This window comes from Ambystoma mexicanum, chromosome 2p (assembly GCF_040938575.1).
Source record: "Ambystoma mexicanum isolate Mex_15411 chromosome 2p, UKY_AmexF1_1, whole genome shotgun sequence".
NCBI lineage: Eukaryota > Metazoa > Chordata > Amphibia > Caudata > Ambystomatidae > Ambystoma > Ambystoma mexicanum.
The window spans coordinates 84843255-84863981 of record NC_090923.1 but is presented as its reverse complement, the minus strand read 5'-3'; the positions used below and the strand labels follow the sequence as shown (position 1 = coordinate 84863981).

Below are 20727 nucleotides of genomic sequence, written 5' to 3'. Positions count from 1 at the left end.
TCTGTGAGGTCTTCTTCGAATGACCCTAGAGGGCCCGGTGGTCGGTAGATAAAGTGAATGGAGATGGATTGAGTACTAGATAGTGTTGACTTGGCTGTTAGAGATTCACAGGAGCTAACATAAGTGGGTGATTCAATTGTGATAGTGAATTTAATTTTGGCTATGATGGCAAGACCTCCGCTTCTAGAGGTGGTACGATCAAGTCTTAATAGCGTGTAGTCATCTGGTACTGCTAGCATAATTGCAGGGCCTGCCGTGGGGTGAAGCCAAGATTCGGTGACTGCTAAGAAGTCCAGGTCTTCGTTGTGAAGCAGGTCGGCAATGTCTGATGCATGGGCTACCATGGAGCAGGCATTTATTAGTGCACCCTTGGTCCCGAGATCTACTGGGTTTAGGGGTGGTGGCGCAGATTCGTGCGTACTTTTCTGGTCACGGATGGGCTCACGGTGGAGTCTACTGTTCAGTTGAAGAAGGTGTAGGGATGGATTCCTAGTCACCTTGTTGTTGGCTGGTTTAGATAGAGGGTCAGAGTCTTGCGAGCCTGGCACGTAGTCTAAGGTTCCTCGTGAGAACAGGGTAAGGTGTGGAGTTCATTTCAGTAAATGTGTATGGGTTATGTGCGGGCGAGTTGGGTAGCATGGTTAGGTGTTGGCTGTTCAAGATGTGCAGTATTGATCTCAGTAACACTGTATAAAGCACATAGAGATGCATTGTGATGTTGGGCAAGATAGGCTAGTACAGTGTAGTTGTTGTCCGGTAGCGTAGGTCTAGTCTAATGGGTCACTTAGGTTCGAATTTTAGCAATCATGGCACAAGAGCATAAGTCACTGGCAGGGTGCATAGGCAATGGGTCACCTAAATTCGATTTTAGCAATCAAGGCACAAGGGCATAGGTCACTAGCAGGGTGCATAGGCAGTGGGTCACCCAAGTTCGATTTTTAGCAATCAGGCACAAAAGCATAGGTCATGGTGCAAAGGCAATGGGTCACTAGCAAGGTGCATAGGCAATGGGTCACCTAGATTCGATTTTAGCAATCGGGACACAAGCATAGGTCACTAGCAGGGTGCAAAGGTAGTCAATACTAATCAAAGATATACTGAATGCAGTTTTGTGCGCAGGGCATATTTAAACTAGTCAATGCTAATCACAGGTATGCTAAATGCAGTTGCAGGGCATATCTAGACTAGGCAGGACACAATTGAGCTAGACAATGCTAAGCACAAGTGCAAGAGGTTTAGTACAGTGACTAAAATACAAGGTTCCCACTGAATGAGGTATAGGTTAACAATCTACCAGTCCAGCAAAAAAGTTCTGGGGTGCTCACAAGTGAGGTAGATTTAGCACGAAGGTTAACAATCTTACCTAACAGGAGACCTGCTAGAACCCAGTGGTTGGTACTCCTAGTGGCAGTTCTGGAAAACATGGCATAGGAATGGCTCTAAACAACCCAGTGAGTCATTTTTTGCAGGGCATAATACAAGATCCAGTCACCCAGGGACTTGAAACTAAGACCAATAATGACTTAAAGGTGGGAGGAAATAAATAAAAATAAACAGCCTCCATAGGAGTCAGACACACCAGCTAGAAGTGGAAGCAATTGCAAAGATTGTTCTAGAAGGAAGGAATAATTCCGATAAGCAGGTACTGTTAAGCAGAAACCTGTGCAGTTCCCTTGGGGACCACTGCAAACGATTTAGGACTACAGGTATTGGCAGTAAACCCACTTGGTAGCAGCCTGTACCACCCAGATTTACCTGGTAGCTGTGGCTGAGAAGTCAGACTTCCCTCAAGAAGAGTTAGGCAGTATGTAAAGTATACACAATAGGCACTCAGACACAATAGCACAAACACTGACCAGAGCTTTGGTATCAAGGTATATAATTATTTATTTAAAGACACTTGTTGAAACACTCCAGCACTATTATTGTAAATCACTTCAAACAGTTACTATTAATCTAGATACATCCCTTATTCCTTATCAGACAAGTCTTAGTTAACACCACTTATTTCCAGACAGAGGTGAGTGCTTAACTATAGATGGCACTCCAATAAGTTAACGAAAAAGGGAGGGGGAAAAAGACAGAATGTAGGAAAATACACCACACTAATACTTAGGAACTCTTAAGCAAGGCAGGAAAGTCAAAAGTTACTTGTGAGCCAAAGTCCATAGGCCAGGCCCATTCTTGGAGAGAGCAGGGCACAAATGCACCCAAGATCACACATTGACGACAGGCTTAAAAAGTCTTGCAGGGAGTTCAGAAAGGTTTTAGTTAGGCTCAGAAAAGTTTAGCCAGGGTGTCCCAGGCTAACCCAGGGTTGAAAGCCGGGGGCTAAATCTACCCCGTACAGTCGGTTGCAAGGGAAGCCAGGCAGAACACAGTACCTTATGTGGAAAGGATCCTCCAGCGGGGGCAGTTGTTCCTGGCAGCAGGTGCAAGTCGCGGCATCGTCCAGAGGAAGAGAAGATCTCGACGTGGAGGAACGATGAAGGTCGTTGCGCTGCCAGGGAAGAAACCAGCCGCAGAGTTTTCCGGTTAAAGGTACCACCCTTTAGTTCGCGGTTGTGGTAAAACGTGGTATCCCAGTTGCCGGGGTGCTTGGCACGGGCAAGGCGGCCACGAGATGCTCCAGGAAGCGAAAAAGGAAGGCAGACTGGTTATCCCAACCAGTCGAAGGAAGAAGACTCTCCGGATTGGAGATGATCTCTGTCGTTGGGAAGTGGTGAGACTGTTCAGCAGGGCTCCACCGGTGGTGTCGTCGTTGCAGGTCGGCTCAGCTTCTCCCTCTTCGGATTCTTAGGTCTTGTGGCGACCTCTGAAGAACCAGTCCCCAAGCCCCTGCTTTTATGCAGCAACTCCCATTCATCAGTCCTAGCTGTCACTCAAACATGCTAAGTGGTGAGCCGGGCGGCTCACCACTGGGCCAACCAGAGAAGAGTGTGACTTGGGTTGCCAAGGCAACGCAGTCCAGGGTGCCTAAATCCTTCTCCACCCCTTCTAAGTACCCCAGACAGAGTGGCACCACGTGGAGGGCGTCTGTGGAGAAGCCTGCCAAAAAGGTGGAACAAAGGGCTGGAATTGGGTTGGGGTCACAGAAGCGAACACAAACGCCATTTTGGAACAGAGTTTCGGCAAAATATACCAACCGGCGATTTTATATTAATTTAATAAACCGGCGGTATGTTCGAGGCTATATTAAAAAGTGGTAGTCTCGAACAATGGGAAAATCCCATAGGGATATATTCGCGGTCGAATATAAAAAGTAGTTTCCACTGCCACCAGCCAAAACTCTATCAGGGGGGACGGAGACGTGCCCCCTCTAACAACAGACCCCGGGGCAATCGAATTGCCCCGACCAGTATGTCCACAAGATGATGGTATAAAGTCAAAGAAAAACACTCAAATCATGTCCAACAGTGAGGGTTAAAGAGTCTCACTCTTGGCAGGAGAAAAAAATAAACCCCAAAAATCCAGCAAAGCTGCTGGGGGACTCACTAGGTTTGGGAAATTAGCCTTTACAGAGAATTTTCCCTAACAGGTACCAGCTGCTTGAGGGACAAAGAGGTAGCCCTCCTGCAAAAGACAGTTTCATGATGAAAGTGGTGGGACCAACACAGGCAAGTAGATGAGTCGGGTAGTGGATTCAATCCACCCTTCCAGCCGCACCAAACATCAAGGTGCACAGCAACCAGCAGAAAAACCAGACCCAGCCTATGAGGACGACCAGGGAGTTGGATGGTGGAGTAGTGAGCAGTCAGTGTGAGGATTCGTCTGCCTTGAGGAGGGCCGAAGTAAAAAACCAGTGGGAGCAAGAGGATTTCCCCAAACTGACAGAAGGTCGGAGTAAAGGAGCTTAATGGGCGTCAGGTGGACGTTTAGACTAGTGGCAGGGATGCTCTTAACTGTACCCGAGGATCTGGTGGCTTTGCTTTTTGCAGGAAGGAACCCTGCAGTTTGGAGAGCTGCCCAAAGCAGTCTTCCCATGATGTAAGTGTGCCCTTATACAATTTTAAATGCATGTTGGAACTCAGAAAAGAGGAAGCATTTCAGTATGTCTGTTTAATTATGGAGTCTGCAATGTTGCTCGGTGTGGTTCTTCTACAAGTGACTGTTGGGGTGAGAGTAGAGTAATTATCAAATGTGGAATGACCATAGCTCTTAGTAAGTCCAAACCTGTTTAAACCTGCTAGACATTGGGGCCTAGTGCCCAAAGGTCACCAGTTCAACAATATATACTTTGCAGGAGAGTTAATTATGTGATTCGCAAACTAGCCAAAGCCAACGGTTGCAAGTACTACTTGAATTTCTGGAGCATTTAAAGTTCTCCCAATCCAACCACTCTATGGTAAGCCCAGGGAGGGGGGTCTTTGACCCACCACCAATCAGTCAAGGGAGAGATAGCACGGGGGCTTTATGCCAATACAACAATATGGCATGAGTGGGTTGTAGGAATAGGTATGCAAACTTACCCCATTACTCCAATATCTTCAGCAACCACTTCAGGGATTCATAAATCCAGTGGGCCCACTTGCATCTAGGTTTTGTCAGGCCGAGTGAGGTCTAGGGGCCGTGGGACAAGGCTTCGCTTTCGGTGTCTGGATAGTTCATCTATATTGTGTGACAATATTTACCAGAGGTTTTCATTGCTTAGAGTGTACTCGAAGGCCTAAAAATAATTTTACATTTCTGTACATCTTCTGTCTGACTGGCATAATTGTAGTGCTCTGTTTGGCTCTCTTTTGTAGCCCTAGAACATCATCCTCCCGAGTCTATGCCTTGCCGGTCTGCTAACCTACCCTAACTGAGTTTGGCAAGTCTTCAGTGTCTTAGCCCTGTTTACTATGATCGGGTGACCCTCTCAGAATCCACCCCAAAGTGGATTCTGAAAATCCATCAACACACCATCTCATCAGCATCCGAGATCTTCCCCATACATGCACTGCTTGCGCAACACTGCACTGCTTTATTCAAATACTTTACCCTGGCACAGAAGTTATTGATGGCTTCAGGTGGAAATCCTCGTCTCCGGAGTGCTGTGAGTGTAAACAGTCGGGGGTCATCCCAGTCTCTAAAAACAAAGAAACATTAATCCATGAAGAAACGCGCAACTTGCACCCACACCCAGGATAGGAATACACCCTAAATCTGTGCAAGAAGTGAAATCGCACAAAAACATGTCAGTCTCTGTACTTTGGAGGTCTTGCTGTTTTGCTGTTGCATCCCATCTTGTCTCTGCAGCCATACAGATGAGACCGCAGAGGGGTTTTAGAGATGCACATAAGGCTAAGAATTAGGTACGTCATTTTACCAAGTTATTTTTAGTTTACTTTATCAATACTCAGACCAGGGGTATCAAAGTTCAATTACAGTTTTCTAAAAATTCAAAAGTGCTGCAGCACAATCATAGGCAGAAAAAGGGGAGAAGACAGTCTCACGGTTACAGCTGTAAACAGACTCATTAGGGTTGAAACTACTCTACATTCATGCTTTGTCCTTGGCAGTGTAATACACCTCACTATAGCCAAGCTCCTTACAAGGTCGGTACAATATCAAAGCGCCTCTATTGGTCTTCAGAAGCTATCATGGCACTAAGGGAGCAAAAGTGAGTACTGTAAGTGTTACGCAATTCTATGTTTGGGGTTTTATGCCTAACTGTATAGGTACACTATACACTTTGCTGGCTTCTATAGGTTAACTTTTCTTGCAGTTAGTGAGACCTTCTCAAGTCCACCTACATCCGATTGCGCAGCCCTTACTAGCCTAGAGGGTAAGTGTTAGGCACAATTGTATGCAGCACCCTTTGGGTGCACTACACAACCCTGACCTCCTGGAAATAGGAACCCAACCTTTGGCACAAGTCTGTACTACACAGGTTGTTAGCGTGTTGAGCAGCCAGGCGCATCTCAAGAGGTGTCGATGTGAGCTGTAGGGGGTTTACACAGATTCACAGTGACGAGTATTCAAATAAACACTTACACACAAGGATTCTTGAATAAACAATTATTAATTTATTTATCAGTCAGTTAGAATAAGCCTACTTCAGAAGGGAGCAATATAAAAAGCAACACACAAATACACTCTAAAACGACACTCTTAGTTTCTAATTCAGTGAAAACCCTTTTGGGATGGCCCACAGTCACAACCTACACCCTCAGGTGACTTCAATAGCTATGGTGCTGGGGACATGAGTACCTTACTGTAGCATTTAGAAAATTCTAGGAATTGGTCAAAGGAAAAGGTTATTAGCACCAACAAGAGACCACAAATATTCTTAAGCAGGCAAATACTTTTTTTTGTGATTACTGCCATAGATATGAAATACGTCGGAGGACCCAATCCCCTCGAATTTACAGTACCTTTGGATTGCAGAAAAAGTGCAGCAGGTGACTCCTGTTCCTGTGCAGCTCTGCAGATCTCACTGTCTGCCTTCCAAGCCAAATGCCTAGCCTTTTATTCAGTTCTCTCCCATTCATTCCAGCCTAGCTGTCAGTCACCCAGCAGTGTGGCTTTCCTTGCCGGACAGTCAGCCGGCCAATCACCACAGAGTGCATTTGGGTCTCCTGTGAGACTAAGCACAGCGGGTTTCGGGCACCTACCTCACTTCCTGCCCCCGCCAGAGAGCCAGAAGCCAGAGGTGGGCATCACTCGTGAATGCTGCCAGAGGCAAAGAGAACAAAGGGACCAAACCTGGTTTGGCACGCAGAGTATCTCAAGAAGGACCTTTCCACAAAGAAATGGTCGAAAAAAAGATCAGGGCCGTTTTGACAAAAATGGCAACTTTGGTTGCTTTACTGCAGCTGCGAACGCAGCCTGCGGTAAAGGCACTCCACGGAAGTTAAAAGTAAACCACTGCCACCAGCCATTCAGGGAGGAAAGGCTTACATAAAAATGTTACATGAGAAGCTAGACAGGGGACACTAAGTAACCGCTCCAGCACCTTATTGTAAGATGGTGTTTGCTGGGTCTAGAAAGTTACAAATATAAGTAAAGTCAATTCCACTTTAATGCTCTGGGAAATGGTAGTTTATCCCAGAGAAGGTATTTAAACCTTTGGGAAATCTGAAAGACTTCCCTGTGCCACTGCACTGAAGGTGCTGTGGGACAATGTAAAGATGATGCCTATGGAGTTTGTCAGGTTCCATAACCAAAAGAAACAGTTGATAAATCACATTAAAATGCATAGGAGAGTGGGGAAAAGGGTCACTCTTCAGGTTTAAAAAAAAAATCCTCAAAATCCATCAAAGTTGCTGGGGGTCTTGAAGGTGGAGGGAATTAGCACATTTTTGAGAATTCTCCCTAACAGTCGACCAATGGAGGCCAACATCCGAAGACGTGACGAGATGTCAGTAGCACCCTCCTGGTGAACCCCTGCAGCTGTGCTGACCCAGGTTTCGTTTCCACTGTGAAGACCTGCACAGGCAGGCCTGCCTCCCTTGGGCTGGTGGGACCAACTAGCCTTAAGACGAGCTTCATTTTGGTGAAAACCTTGATGTGCTGTGACTTACCAAGGCTGCAGAATCCCAATACCCAGGGACCCCTGACCATCAAGTGCATCCGGCCAAAACATTTTGGGCATCCACAGGACCCTACATAAGCAGGACATCTAGAGTCCCCTCACCAGAGTCCAGGACCAAGGGATCAAGTAACTTCTAACCAGAGCTGTTCGTTCTTCTATCGACTATCCTGTTCTCCTCACTAAGTCTGGTAGGAAATAGTTAAAAAAGGATATCCTGGTCTCCAACCCAGGCCTCCCCATCGCTGACACCTATACCAGTGCTTCCTCCAGACAGACCCTCACCGACATAATTTGTCATTCCCTCGCCAGACCTATGGACTCTTCATATGGTCGCTGTGCGCTCTTTCTCTTCTTCTCCCATTAATGGTGGCACCCAGTGGGAGTCCCTCCTGGTCATCTTCCACTCCTAAGGTCATCATTAAGGTTTACCGGAATGGCACCGTCTTGGTCCAAGGCCCTCAGGCCAACCTTCTCCTCTTTGATAGATGCTTCACGCAACTTTTCAGCTTCCTTGCTTTCCCCCTCTGCCTCCTACATGGGCTACCTTACCCTCTCCTTCCGACCTCAGCCCCCCCACCACTTAGGGACCTAAACCTCCGCAGGAAGTCCTTCAAGGTTGGCAACGTTCTCCATATTGTGAAAAGTTAAGACCAAGGCTTGTGAGCAGTCTGTATGGACCGCACACCCTCTGGTCCAAGTAGGGTCAGTCGTCTTATATGTATGTTTATTCGGTTTCAAAACTTCCCAATCTTCAAAAATTATTGAACACTTTTGTATACAAGTATATGTTCTGTTTATTTTACTTTGCAACACCAAAACTTGGTATGTAAATTTAAGAGGCACAAAAGGAACATGTATATGGCCTATGAATTTCAGACTATTGTCCTCCTTCGGGGCCACATGTTCTGACCTTTCTTTTCAAATCAATCACAGACCTTGCATGCTAGCTAAGACACACTGTCTATATCCATACATTATACAACAAATGTCATGTACACATCATTAATATTGTGAAAAAATATAATGCATTTGTTAAAAATGATAAAGTAACCAGGCGCCCACAGTAGGTAGAACATATAATCACATATAGGTAGAGAAGAAACATACAAGTATCCAAAATTATTCTCTTTTTTACACACTATACACATTGAAAATGCCTGTGTGCATATTTGTTTACGTGGTCTTATCACTTCTATTTTATTGTCAAAAACGAATGCATAATCAGTGTTTATGACTTCCTTAAGTGTCACCTTATAGTGGACACCCTTATCGTGGGTTGCCTCAGTGTGATTAAGGGCTTCCTCGTTTCTACTAATGTTTGTGACTTATTTTTCATGTTACATTATTATTAGTAGGTGCATGGTCTAATCCTTACAGTGATTGGTGTCAAAAATGTAAAATGAACGGCGGTCCAAACGACCGTGATGCAATAATGTTCGTGGATCAATGACCTGTGATCTAGAGAAGTCACGCGTATCATGCTTCTCAATCAAATGCTGGACAGGAGGTCAAATATTGCGCATCCGCTCTGAAATACTCGTGTATAACTCAGACATTACACTACTTATTCAACCGCTTACTTCCTACGCTGCGGTTTGCTACATAATATTCAGCAACCCGAGTTGCCGTGGCACCGAATGTTAAGTATAATCGGTTGTCATGGAGATGACGGTGCTTCTCTTATTTTCACTGAATGTTCGTGCCATAATAACGAGGTGGCCATCTTGTAATGTGGCTGATGGCTTAAGTTCAGTGCATTTTCGCACTAATAAACTTAATTGTGTCGGTGAAGGCACCATCTGTATTCTTAATTATTAATGAAGTGCCAATCGTACTCATGTGGAAAAGTAAATTTAATCTAAGGATTTTAAATGCATTAAGTATAGTTAGAATACATGCTTACACAATCATATCAACACGATCTTATCACATGCTGCAATCATTTATAGCCACATGCCTCAATGGCTTTTGTCTGGATTAGTTTTAGTGTTAAACAGCACTTGTTCAATCCCTGCACCAAGTTCAATTGAATTCAGCAATATGGTTGTGTTAAGCAGTCCCTTCAGCGCTACGGTCTCTTGAAATGTAGTACAGTTTCTTCCCCCCTCTCGTGTTTTCCATCCTCCTGTTTATATGGTTTTGTCTGTGGCTGATGCCAATTATTTATTGAGATCGGATTTAATTACAGAAAACCATTGAGATCCCATTCTTCATTGATTCCATTGGGCATAATTATCCCAAGTCGATCAATCCAGAAAGCTTCTCTTTGCTGTCCGACTCATATTTGAGGTCGTTCGCTTTTCAATAACTTCCAGGACTTGGAATTTCAACTGTGCGACGTTGTGGTGTTCGGTGTTAAAATGTCTGGCAGCAGTTGATGTGGGATTGCTGTTGCGTATGCATGATTTATGTTCATTCATGAGAGTTCTTCCTTTTCGTCCTTTCCCTCCTACATAGTACAGGCCGCAAGGACACCTTCTGCAGTGAAATGTATTTTCAGAATAACATGATGCAAAATTTCTAAGTCTAATTTTTTCTGCTGTCCGTGGGTGCGAAACTGTATTGCCTTGGATTATATTGTTGCAGCTATTGCAGTTTAAACATGGGAAGGTTCCCAGTTTGTTACACTCTGAAAATGTTTCATTTATGGTCCCTCTTGTGTTCACTAATAAGTCTCAAAATGCTGCTGTGTTGATACGCAAACATGGGTGGTATTGTGAACAGGTCTTTTCTGTGGTTGTTGCTTGTTAACATATTCCAATGTTTATTAATGTACTTCTTGATCTGAGCACTCTGGGTTGAATAACGGGAGACAGACGATAGTTTGTGCTCTTTTTCTTGGTCTGTAGAAGCTCATTGCTGATTGTAGGTCTGTTTCTGGATACCCTCTTGTCTTTCACTTTGTTCCTTAGTTTGTCGAGTTCTTGTTTGCATTCGGTTGGATCTCTGATAATCCGTTTTAGTCTTATCATTTGGCCATATGGTAAATTGCGTAAAGTGTTCATTGGATGGAAACTCATGCAATGTAAAAGGTTGTTTCGATCAGTAGGCTTCATATTCAGTGAGGTTATCTGTAGATTTGTTACATGAACTTTGACATCCAGATAGTGTATATCAGGTTCACCTTTCTCGGCTGTGAATTGTATTCTCTGATCAATTTGGTTAATTTCTTCAAGAAATTGTGAAAGCGATGTTTTATCCTCATGTCACACTCCAAAGATGTCGCCTATAAATCGTATCGAGACTTATGTCTAGTCTTTCCACCTGGCATTATCTAGGATGTGTTGAGTTTCGAAATGGTACATGCAACTATTGGCATACGGGACAATAGTCGCCTGAGACTTGCAAATAAAAATCCTCTTCATATTTAAAGTAGGAATTAACTGAAATAAATGCTAGTAATGACATGAGGAATTCCTTTGCTGCACCAATTTCTCCTTTTAGTAACATCCACTCAACTGCCTCTTGACCGAGGTCATGCAGTATGCTTGTATAAAGACTTGTGACGTCAATTGTAAATAGTAGATCTTCAGGTGTTAATTCGATACCTTCCAAGATGTTAAGGAAGTGGGTACTGTCTTTTACATATGTTGAGGTTTTCTGAATAGCCGGATTGAGAAAATGGTCAAGTTATGTTCCTAGCGGTTGTAATATTCCATCTGTAGCCGCTACAATTGGTCTTTCAGGGGGACAAATAAGTATTTTGTGAATATTGGGTAATAAGTAAAAATGTGGGCCCTTTGCTTGTTTGCTCAGCTGGTCTGATTGTTATTTTTGTGTCTGTGTATAATGATTTGATAATAGATAATTCTTCCCGACTCAGATTGTTATATTTTGTCTTCCCAAAATTAACAAAAGTCTTTAACACCATCTTCTCAAAGATATAGATTACTGGCACATTGAACGGTGCGACAAAAGAGCTTTTGGGTTTGAATTCTTCATATTCATCCTCCATGTGTTCCATCGTTTGTCGTGTTGGAAATTCAGCAAAGAACACTAAATTTTAGTTTGCGCGTTAATTTATATAATTCCACTTTGGTGTTGAATATGTTGGTGTTATAACTTGCCATACCTTTCAAGCCTTTCTGTAATATTTGGTTTTCTTATTTGATAAGAGTATGATCTGATAAATCAGATTCGACTGGAACCTGGTGGTCACTCCTTGTCCTTTTCCTCCTCCCCCTCCTCGTTCTTTTCCTTTTGATCTTGGTCCTAAAAAATCTCTTGGTGGAATCTCGGTGTTCTTGTCACAAGGCACTTGCCACTGAATCCTGCCTAGTCCATATTGCCACTCAACTCTCGCTCAGTTATCAAACACTCCTCCGACATCTGCCGCCTCCTGGAAGAACTTGGTATCAATGTCCTCGGTCTCACCGAGACATGGTTCACGGCCAGCTCTGTCACAAGCTTTGACACTCTCCTCCCTGATGGCTACAAGATCCTTTCCACACCCAGATTCAACCGTTCCAGAGGGGGTGTAGCCTTGATCTTCCAGGAGTGGATTCCTGCCTCGGTCATTCCGCCTCATGCTCCTCCTCCTCCTCCGCCTCATGCTCCTCCTCCGCCTCATGCTCCTCCTCCGCCTCATGCTCCACTCTGATACTCTTGATGTTCTGCCCTGGTCAGGAGGTTCCGCTAGAAGCCCAAAGCCAAATGCAACTCCTGGTATGACTGACCTCATCACCCTGAAACGCAAGTGCAGGGTGGCTGAGATTAAATGGCTAGCTAATTGTGCATCCTCAGACCAACTGACCTGCCGCCTGCTCCAAAGGCAATACCTGCTCTCTGTCCGCATTAAGAAGAGAGCCTACATCCAAGCCTGTGTTTCTGCAGCAACCAACTTGGCCGAACTCTAAAATCTGCAAGGAGCTGGCCAATCCTGCGGCAGTCTCTACCTCTCCTATGCCCTGCCAGGGCCGCTGCACAGCCCTGGCTTCTCATTTCATCTCAAAAACCCAGGACATCCTGCCACCCTCTCGTCCTATCCTCCACCCTCTACTCTCTCCTCTATATCTGGCCCCCCCAGGGCCACCTCTCCCCCCTCTTTTCCTTTCCTCTATTCTCCCGTGATGAGGTTTCTAGACAAGTCCGATCTATGAAAGTCTTGTCAAAGCAGGTTCCTCCCTGTTCTTCCAAAACAGGAAGGACCACATTGATGCCCTCGCTCCTACCCTGGCTGACTTCTGCAGCCACTCCTTCGCCATTGGAGACTTCCCTTCCCCCCCGAAGCACTCTTGTGCACACTCTTCTGAAGAAATCCTCAGCCACCCCCTTCTGCCCAGCTACCTATCGCCAGATCTCCATCACTCCTTTCCTGGGCAAACTCCTGGAAAAAACTGGCCATCTCCCAGCTTAATCTTCATGCTGAATCTGTTGGTTGTCTCCATGACCATCAGTCTGGCTTCAGAGCAGCCAGAAGCACGGAAACTGCTTTCCTGAATATACGTAAAGACCTGCTCTCTAACTTTGATTCTAATCTCCCCTCTGTCCTCATCTTACTCTCTCTCTTCTGCCTTTGACACCGTCAACCATGCCATCAAGCTCAATTGTGTCTGTGATAAACTGGGTACCACTGATCAGGCCCTGGCCTGGCCGACCTCGTTCCTCTCTGATCGACCTTCACAGGTCCAACTTGGGTCCTTCCTTTCCTCCATCTCACTCTGTACCTGTGGCATTCCCCAGGGGTGTAAACTCTCTCCCTGGCTGTTCATCCAATACCTGGCACCTCTCGCCCACCGCATGGCCGCTCTGCTCCAACTTTCATTGCTATGCGGATGACTAAGCTCGTTTTCCTCCTTTCCTCTCCTTCCCCCAGAAGCTCACTGTCTCCAACACACTGGTTCTCTCTAAGCTGGACTACTGCAACAGCCTCCTTCTAAATCTGCCCACTTCTACTCTCCACAACTGATCCAGAACAGGGATGCGAGACCTGTCCTTGGCCTCAACCCCAGGGATCATATGTCTCCAGGATAGAAATCTCTGCACTGGCTCCCAGTGGCTGCAAGTATTAAGTTCAAGACCCTCTGCATTGACCACAAGACCCCTGGGGCCTGGGTCCTCAATACCTCCAACTCTCTTCGTAAATACCTTCCTACTCAAGCTCTTCGTTCCTCCAACTCCCTCAGGGTCAGTTACTTCTCCAAGCAACAAGTTGGTGGGGGATCGCTTTCTTCAGCTGGGGCGTCCCTCTGGAACAGCCTCCCTGCTTCTCTGAAACAGGAGAGCCATCTCCGGTCCGGAGGCACCTCAAGACCTTCCGCTTTGCTTCTGCCTTCTCTCCCCTGCCGATTTCCTGTCTGATACTGCATTGGTCACCTGGCTACCTTCGGATTTCAGGCCCAGGTTCCTGTCCGCCCAGTTGCACACCCGCACAGTCTCCCGGCAAAACACTTGCACTTGGGTCTGTATCTGTAACCCTACAGTCACCCTACCTGCACTTTGGACACCTGTCTGCACTTACCCTTGCACCTGCAACCTGCTGGCCACACTTGTTCTTGTTTTGATCCCATTTACAGCACTGCCTCCCCTCCCCCCTGGCCCTTTTCCCCCGTACCCCCACCAGGCCCCCCCCCCTCATCTCCTGCGCAATATAAATGTCACTTGGCCTACTAAGATCGTTGTCTCTGTGCGCCCTCTGTTCCTCCTTCCTTGCCGCGTTGTGCCTTGAAACACTTATGTATAGGTCTGTTACAAATGCCATATAATATCATATGCTCATGAAATTTAAAGACCGGCAGCCCAGGGTCAAAGGCTGCTGTTGGCGAGTGAACGATCCGCCTCTCCGTGAGGCTTGAGATCCCGTACAGGTATGGCAGAGCTATGCGGCTCAGAGCTGAGGAAGAAGGGAACGCTGCGAGAAGGAGACGCGCTCTGCAGAGACGCCGGAGACAGGAAGAGACTTTCGCGTAGACTTTCGCGTGCACCGACCATAGAAAGCATGTCCTTAGCTGCGAGAGCCCAAACCGAAAACTGTGTGCTGAACGGAAGCCACGGGTGATGAAAGGACACTGAGAAAGCAGTCAAGAAGGGAAAAGCAGGAAGAGTACCTTCACCAATTGACTGCGAACGAGCCAGAGAAAGCCAACAAGTGCCGGAGAGTCAACCCAAGGATAGTGGGGACCCCTGGGCTTATCAGCAGGCGCAACAAATGCAAATAGTAAAGCAGATTGAAGAACAGACAGCGAAGAGATTAATTCTAAGAAGGGAAAGTGAATTGAAACCAAAGCTGTAACCAGAATGTGAATGCATGTAATATAAATACATGGAAACAGATATAAAAAAATATATTAACAGGATATATTATCCAACCAAGTAAATGTACAATTTACAATTTTGTGTGATTTCAAGTGAATGAATATAAGAAGCCCTGTCAGGATAGAATACCAGGTAACCGCAAGGGTGTAAACACAAGAAGCTCCGGCAGAAGACTGGCAATTTGCAAATGATTGGAATCAAGAGTTCCTAAGTAAGGTTATTAGGTGCTGGCCAACAAGCAGGAGCAAACTACTGGCCAACAAACTCTAAAGTGAATAGAACCATAGACCACTGTACCAACAAGACGCAAGGAACTGTTGTGTTAAGAACTGTTTGTGGTAAAGAGGAATCCAGGGGAAGGCTGTCACCCTCTGGAATAGGGACTTTATCCCTAAAGAACTTTTGAGTTGGAGTTAACTGTTCTTTCATTATGAACACTTTTTGCCAAAAGGCATTAAAGGTTAAAGACTTTGCCCGTTTCACCTTTTTGTTTAGTTTTAGTGTGAGGGTCAGAAAATATCTTTTGGGACACAACAGTTCGATTTCGACATCCTAACAGACAGATTCTTAGTTTTCGATTAGGTAGGTCAGAGAGGCCTTTTCCTAAAACCTTTTATTTTAATAAAAGTCTTTAACCAAAAGCATGGCTAACTTCTGTCCGAGTTTCATTCCTGACTCCTCACACAGTGCCAGTTTTCAAGTATCTCTGGAGCATTGATACAACGCATAACCTTATTGCCATAAGCGGTCAGAAGCAACATGGGACTTCTAAAAATGCAATGATGAAGCAAGTCTCTAAGATGGACCATTGGTTACCAGGTGCCTGGTTGCAGAACAGCTCACCTCACTGCTCCAGTCTCCACCAGCTTGATGATCTTCCGCTTGGATACAACAGTGTAATGGAGATTGAGACGGCCATACTCCCACTGCACAGGGCAGTAAACATCCAATGCGTTGCACAGCCAGAAATAAGAAGATCGCCTGGAGAAGAGTAGGAGAGAGAGAGAGCAATGAGAAGAGTTTAGCCGAGCCCTCGTGACACTAAGAGCCAAATTAGTAATGCTGGGTCCTCAAAAGAGGGGCAGGAATACATATGCACATAATACATTTGCAAATCAGAATTAAAAATCCAAACAAATTTGCTTTGTCTGATTTGGGCTAATCTACACTTACAATAAATGTAAATAAGAATCTTAAGATATTAAGATGGTGTGGAGAATACCAAGAGCTCCAGAACCTCTACCCTAGTCAAATAATTTTTTACGAGGCGATTCTTCAATCTTTTAAGGTAGAAGACATCGGTGGCTGGTAAAATTCTAATGATGTTGCATCTCTTAACTGGTCTGATGTCTGGCAGCAGACTGCAAGGCTTGTGCACACTTAACTGCTCTAAAGCTTACCCTTAGATGTTGATTTAAGCTATGAGACGTACAGCCAATTCTATTCTTCATAGGAACATTACTAGCTGCACTCCATTGGACTTAAGTTACTGCAATGTTTATGGGCTTCTAGCTTTCCTCAGATGACCATTCCAGACCAAACAAAGCAGCAGTTCTTTTTTTTAATAAGCCAGCAAGGGGATAGAACAATGAAGAAAAAAACAATTGCCATCCTTACCTACCCAGGTTTGGCTGATAAATGGCAAGGTGTGTTCTCATTCTTTCTCCACAGATCCTGCTTACCTGGCCTGGAACTCTTTGGTGCATAGGGAGTGTGTGATGTGTTCTATCGAGTCACACAGGCAGTGTGTGTAGTCATAAGTTGGATAGATGCACCTGAAAAGGAACCACAAGACCCTTTTTAACAGTGTTATTCATGCAAGTCCTCAGTACACCACATTGCAGTTCCATCTCACACATTTCTAGCCAACTGAAAGCTTATGTTCAAATCCCACATTACAACTTAAACACTTGTGTGGGTGAAATGTAGCTCAGACGAGAGGACGTGCACGTTTGGCTTTTCACAGCCTCGAGAATAAGCCTGCATCCACGTCCATCTACACTGAGAGGCTTTGCCCCAGTATTGGAGCAGTGCAAAGAGACACGGATAATTGCATCGCACAGTAAGTTATCCTTTGGTTGGTGGCAGATGTACATAAATTCGGAAGTGGCATTGTGCTTGCAGTATCCAGAGGACACCGTATATGGCGCTCCCTCCTGAGTAATAAACAAGTAATTGTTCACCGGGTAAACTACGTTCCTTGTATGAAAGGAAACTGAGTTATATGGTCCTAGGGTCAGGCTAGAGAGCTGTATGATGTCTGGAATACCGTCGTGGGCTTTACATCTGTGTTATCACGGAACAGAGTATATGTGGTATCCACCAGTGATTATGTAGCTACCAAATGTTTGAATGGATGTGTTCAGGCGATCCCCATTTTCCCTTGGTTCAATAGCGTTGGGTGGAATGGTCAGGATTTTGTTCAAGCTCCAAATTAACCAACCTGATGGATGGTGAGAGTTGTGGGACCTCTGCCCATGGAGCCTTTGGAACCCTCTTGTGTACTGATCAGCAATCTCAGAGCAGTTTCCAAGTGCCCCTAGCTCACCCCTGGTATCTGTTAGGTTGACCTCTTTTTGGCTCTCCTTTTGCTAACTCAAGTAGTTCCTTGATCGTTTTGCTGGCTGTTTTTCTAAAATCCTACCAAGACTTCATAGAAAACATCTGAGGCAGTACATCGGCTCCACTCTTAGTAGAAGGCTGTACCACCTGAGAATGTGGGTAGCATGGACAGAGCAGTCGGGCCTATCGTAGGAGGGAGAGAGGGCTGTAGCTTGGTACAAAGAATTTATAGCATACATATTGTCCAAAGAAACACTATGCACTGTAAATATAAAGAGTTTGTTTAAATACAAGTATGCCCAGATAGACCTTGGGGAAATAAGTACCATAACATATCATATAAACACAATTATAAAAACAAACTCAATACTTAAGGGATACAACCCAAAGTAGAACCTTAATCACTAGTCAAGTCAGACCTACAACACATTCATGGGCCAGATTATCAAAGATTTGCACTGGTGCTAATAAGTGAGCAAATGCTTTTATAATACAAAATGGAGCAACACTCTTTTCTCACAATCCATATTATCTAAAACTGTTTGCATACAGGCAAAAATGAATCTGTTTTGTACTGTTTGCTGCATAACAAAGAAATCTGTTTGATGAACAACATGAAAACAAATATAGCAAAGATTTTTAAAAAAACCTGTTTCATTTCTGCCCTTGTCAAAACATGTTTAGATAATACAAACAGACTTCATTCCCAATTATCCAAGTAGTAAAATCGGAACTAAAGTAATTTGCTCCACTTTTTTTGCACCAGTGCAAATCTTTGATAATCTGCCCACTGAATGGCAGTCAACTATTCATGGGGAGTAAAACCAGGTTATATATACTTTTAGAATACCATCAGTAATTCAAGGGTAGTAGACCCTGTCAGTCATGCAGTGACACTCCGTTACAGAGATCACTTAATAAACCACCCCAGTTACAAGTATACACCTTGTAACAGATATTATAATTTCTTTTATTAAGTGCTTAATGCCGGACACCAGCTTGTAAGCACGAGACCGAGATTCCAAGACATCCTCCTAGTAAACACAGTTGTAGAACATAGTTCAGAGCTAGTAAAACAACATTTTCTGGAGGTACCTTAAACTACTCAATGTTAATTTATAAACACTCAACTATTTTAGAATGCACTAAGCAAAATCGGGGAAAGAAAAACCCAATTACGCATTAAGAAAGGCACAATCCATTTCAAGGCAGGTAAATTGACCCATTGGCACATATCTAATAGCTAGTTATACCTAGTATACTTTTAAGACGTGTATGATTCAGTTTCTAAGGTAAGTAAGAATGTTATGAAACTATTTTAGAATGGCACCACAGCAATTTAGAGAAGCACAACCCAGGGTTAAAAGTGAAGAGCAGCAGGTAATCAAGATGAGTAAGACTTCTATACTTTTAAGAATGGCCACGTGGAAACAATGTTTTTTTTCAAGACATAAATGAGACTCCGAGCCACTACGTAGGTTGTTTGGATTACAACGAGAACCCAATTCTCGTATTAAACTAACAGGTGCTTTCTTTTCCTTTCTTCCTAGGAACTGAAAAAGGATACGTTTTCTCTTGAGGTCTTCGAGCTCCAGCCGGAGGGCAAGTTGCAAAAAGTTCAGGTAAGAGTTTAAATGTGTTTCTCAAAAGTTTCTTTTTCTTGTGTCTATAGATTTTCTTTAGTGTCTCTTCTCTTGTAAGTTTATTTTCTGTCTTTTCTTTGAACTGTTTTCCGCTCTGATGTTTATCTTGGTTTCTGTCTCTCTTGCTCAGGATTCTGAAGCTTTAGGATAATGAGAGCTGACGTAGCTTCTGGGTTGCACTTCTCTTTAGCTTCTGTATTTTACCTGCTTCCCTTCTAACAGAGGAAAAATAAATGATTTTAAAAAATGCAGCGGTATTTCTCGGTCTCCTCTTTTCTTTAAACTCTCCTCTCAGTTCACTACGTTCTCTCCTTCGCTCGTAGTGTTTAATATCCCCTCTCTGATAGGAGCGGAATTTCTCTGTTTAGCCTTCACACGTTTAAACTTGATCTGCCCAGGTGTTGACAGGCGTAGCACTATTTTCACTACAGTCTCTAAACAACGATGGCGCAACGGCGCTTAAACTGTAACTTATATAAACCTATGTAGCCTCATTTGTCGTGCGGGAGACACCCAATGCAAGCGCAACGGTGCTATCTTCGTTAGTCTTTCCAGTGACAACTGTCGCTTGAATTCGTTTCCACAAACCGCATACAAGTAAGGCGGAGCCTTCTCTCTCTCTCCTTCACTCACCTCAGACTGTGGATTCTGCCGGGCTTGGAGGTGAAGACCGACTATAAAAAGAAACTTTGTAGCGGTTCAGCGACAACGATCACCTCATCAGTTTCGCTCGTTCGTTTACATACACAACGATGGGAGCCGGGAAGCAGCGCTCCGGAGTCGATTATAAACGTGTCACTTCGGCAGCTTCTCACTCAGCTGGTCGTTTTATTTTTCACACATAAGGGCCGCTTTTTTTCCGCTCAGCTGATCTCATCTCCTTCTCAATACGCCCAAGACAAACCGTTGCTTTCCTCCTGAGCGTCCACGAGACACGTTTCCTAGGAAACCAAAAGACAATCACTAGAGGAAAGTCCATACATGCCGGACTTCCTGTATTTACAGACTGTATTCTTTTCCATTACCCTGCGTTCAAACCACGTAACCAGGTACCTATTAGGTCTCATTGTCACAGGCCATCAGGAACTCAAAGCTAATTATTAACTCAGGGATTGTTTTAGCTCTGTATAAAGCAGAGCAGGGAAAGCAAAACCCAATGGTACACTTTAAGTAAGGCAATGCATTTCAAGTTAGGTGAACTCTATTGATGAGCTTTTACACTCATTCAGTTAAGAATGCTAAAACCGTACACATGTATTACTTTTTAGAATGTGGAACACTATTCAAAGTAACAGCTCCATATTGCAGGGGAGTTTGGTCCCTTCTTCCCTTGCGTCTCTCAAGGCCTCTGGTGTCCCCCGACGAACTTATCTACTTTAGTCCTTTCATTTAATTTGTTTGTTGGCGCGCCTCACGTTTTTCTCCCCCGCCCCCATCCCTCTTCTGCCTGCTCCTAGCCCTCCCTGACCCTTCATTGGCTGCCTGGTTCCATATTAGTACAGCCCCCAAGGGCAGTCCTCATGCCCAGGCAGCCCCCTTCAGCTAAGGGAACCGAGGGTAAGAGCAGCTCCTCCAGTAGCAGCTCCTGACTGTTTGCCTGTGTTCGCCGGTGGAGCATGCAGTGCAGCAGTCAACCAGCAGCGACTGACTAGGTAAGAAAGGAGTGTGCAGGGGGAATCCGCCATTACTTCTCCCTATTAAACTGTCCAACCTCTCGTATTACTTCTTTTACCAATGCGTTAGTCTGCTGTA

General features: G+C 44.7%; 1 protein-coding gene and 1 non-coding gene across 2 annotated transcripts in view; both read right to left on the bottom strand.

Moving 5' to 3' along the window:
- QARS1 (glutaminyl-tRNA synthetase 1) overlaps positions 1 to 20727 on the bottom strand; it is a 950222-nt gene that overhangs the window by 295281 nt on the left and 634214 nt on the right. The window contains exons 15-17 of the mRNA XM_069643299.1: positions 16453 to 16545; positions 15614 to 15751; positions 4981 to 5068 (exon numbers count right to left, since the gene is read on the bottom strand). Of these exons, the coding sequence (XP_069499400.1) occupies positions 4981 to 5068; positions 15614 to 15751; positions 16453 to 16545 (319 nt within the window). The remainder of the gene's footprint in view (positions 1 to 4980; positions 5069 to 15613; positions 15752 to 16452; positions 16546 to 20727) is intronic.
- Positions 5144 to 5277, bottom strand: LOC138568139 (small nucleolar RNA SNORA14). Its single transcript, XR_011302511.1, has one exon. It is a non-coding gene; the product is annotated as a small nucleolar RNA SNORA14 (small nucleolar RNA).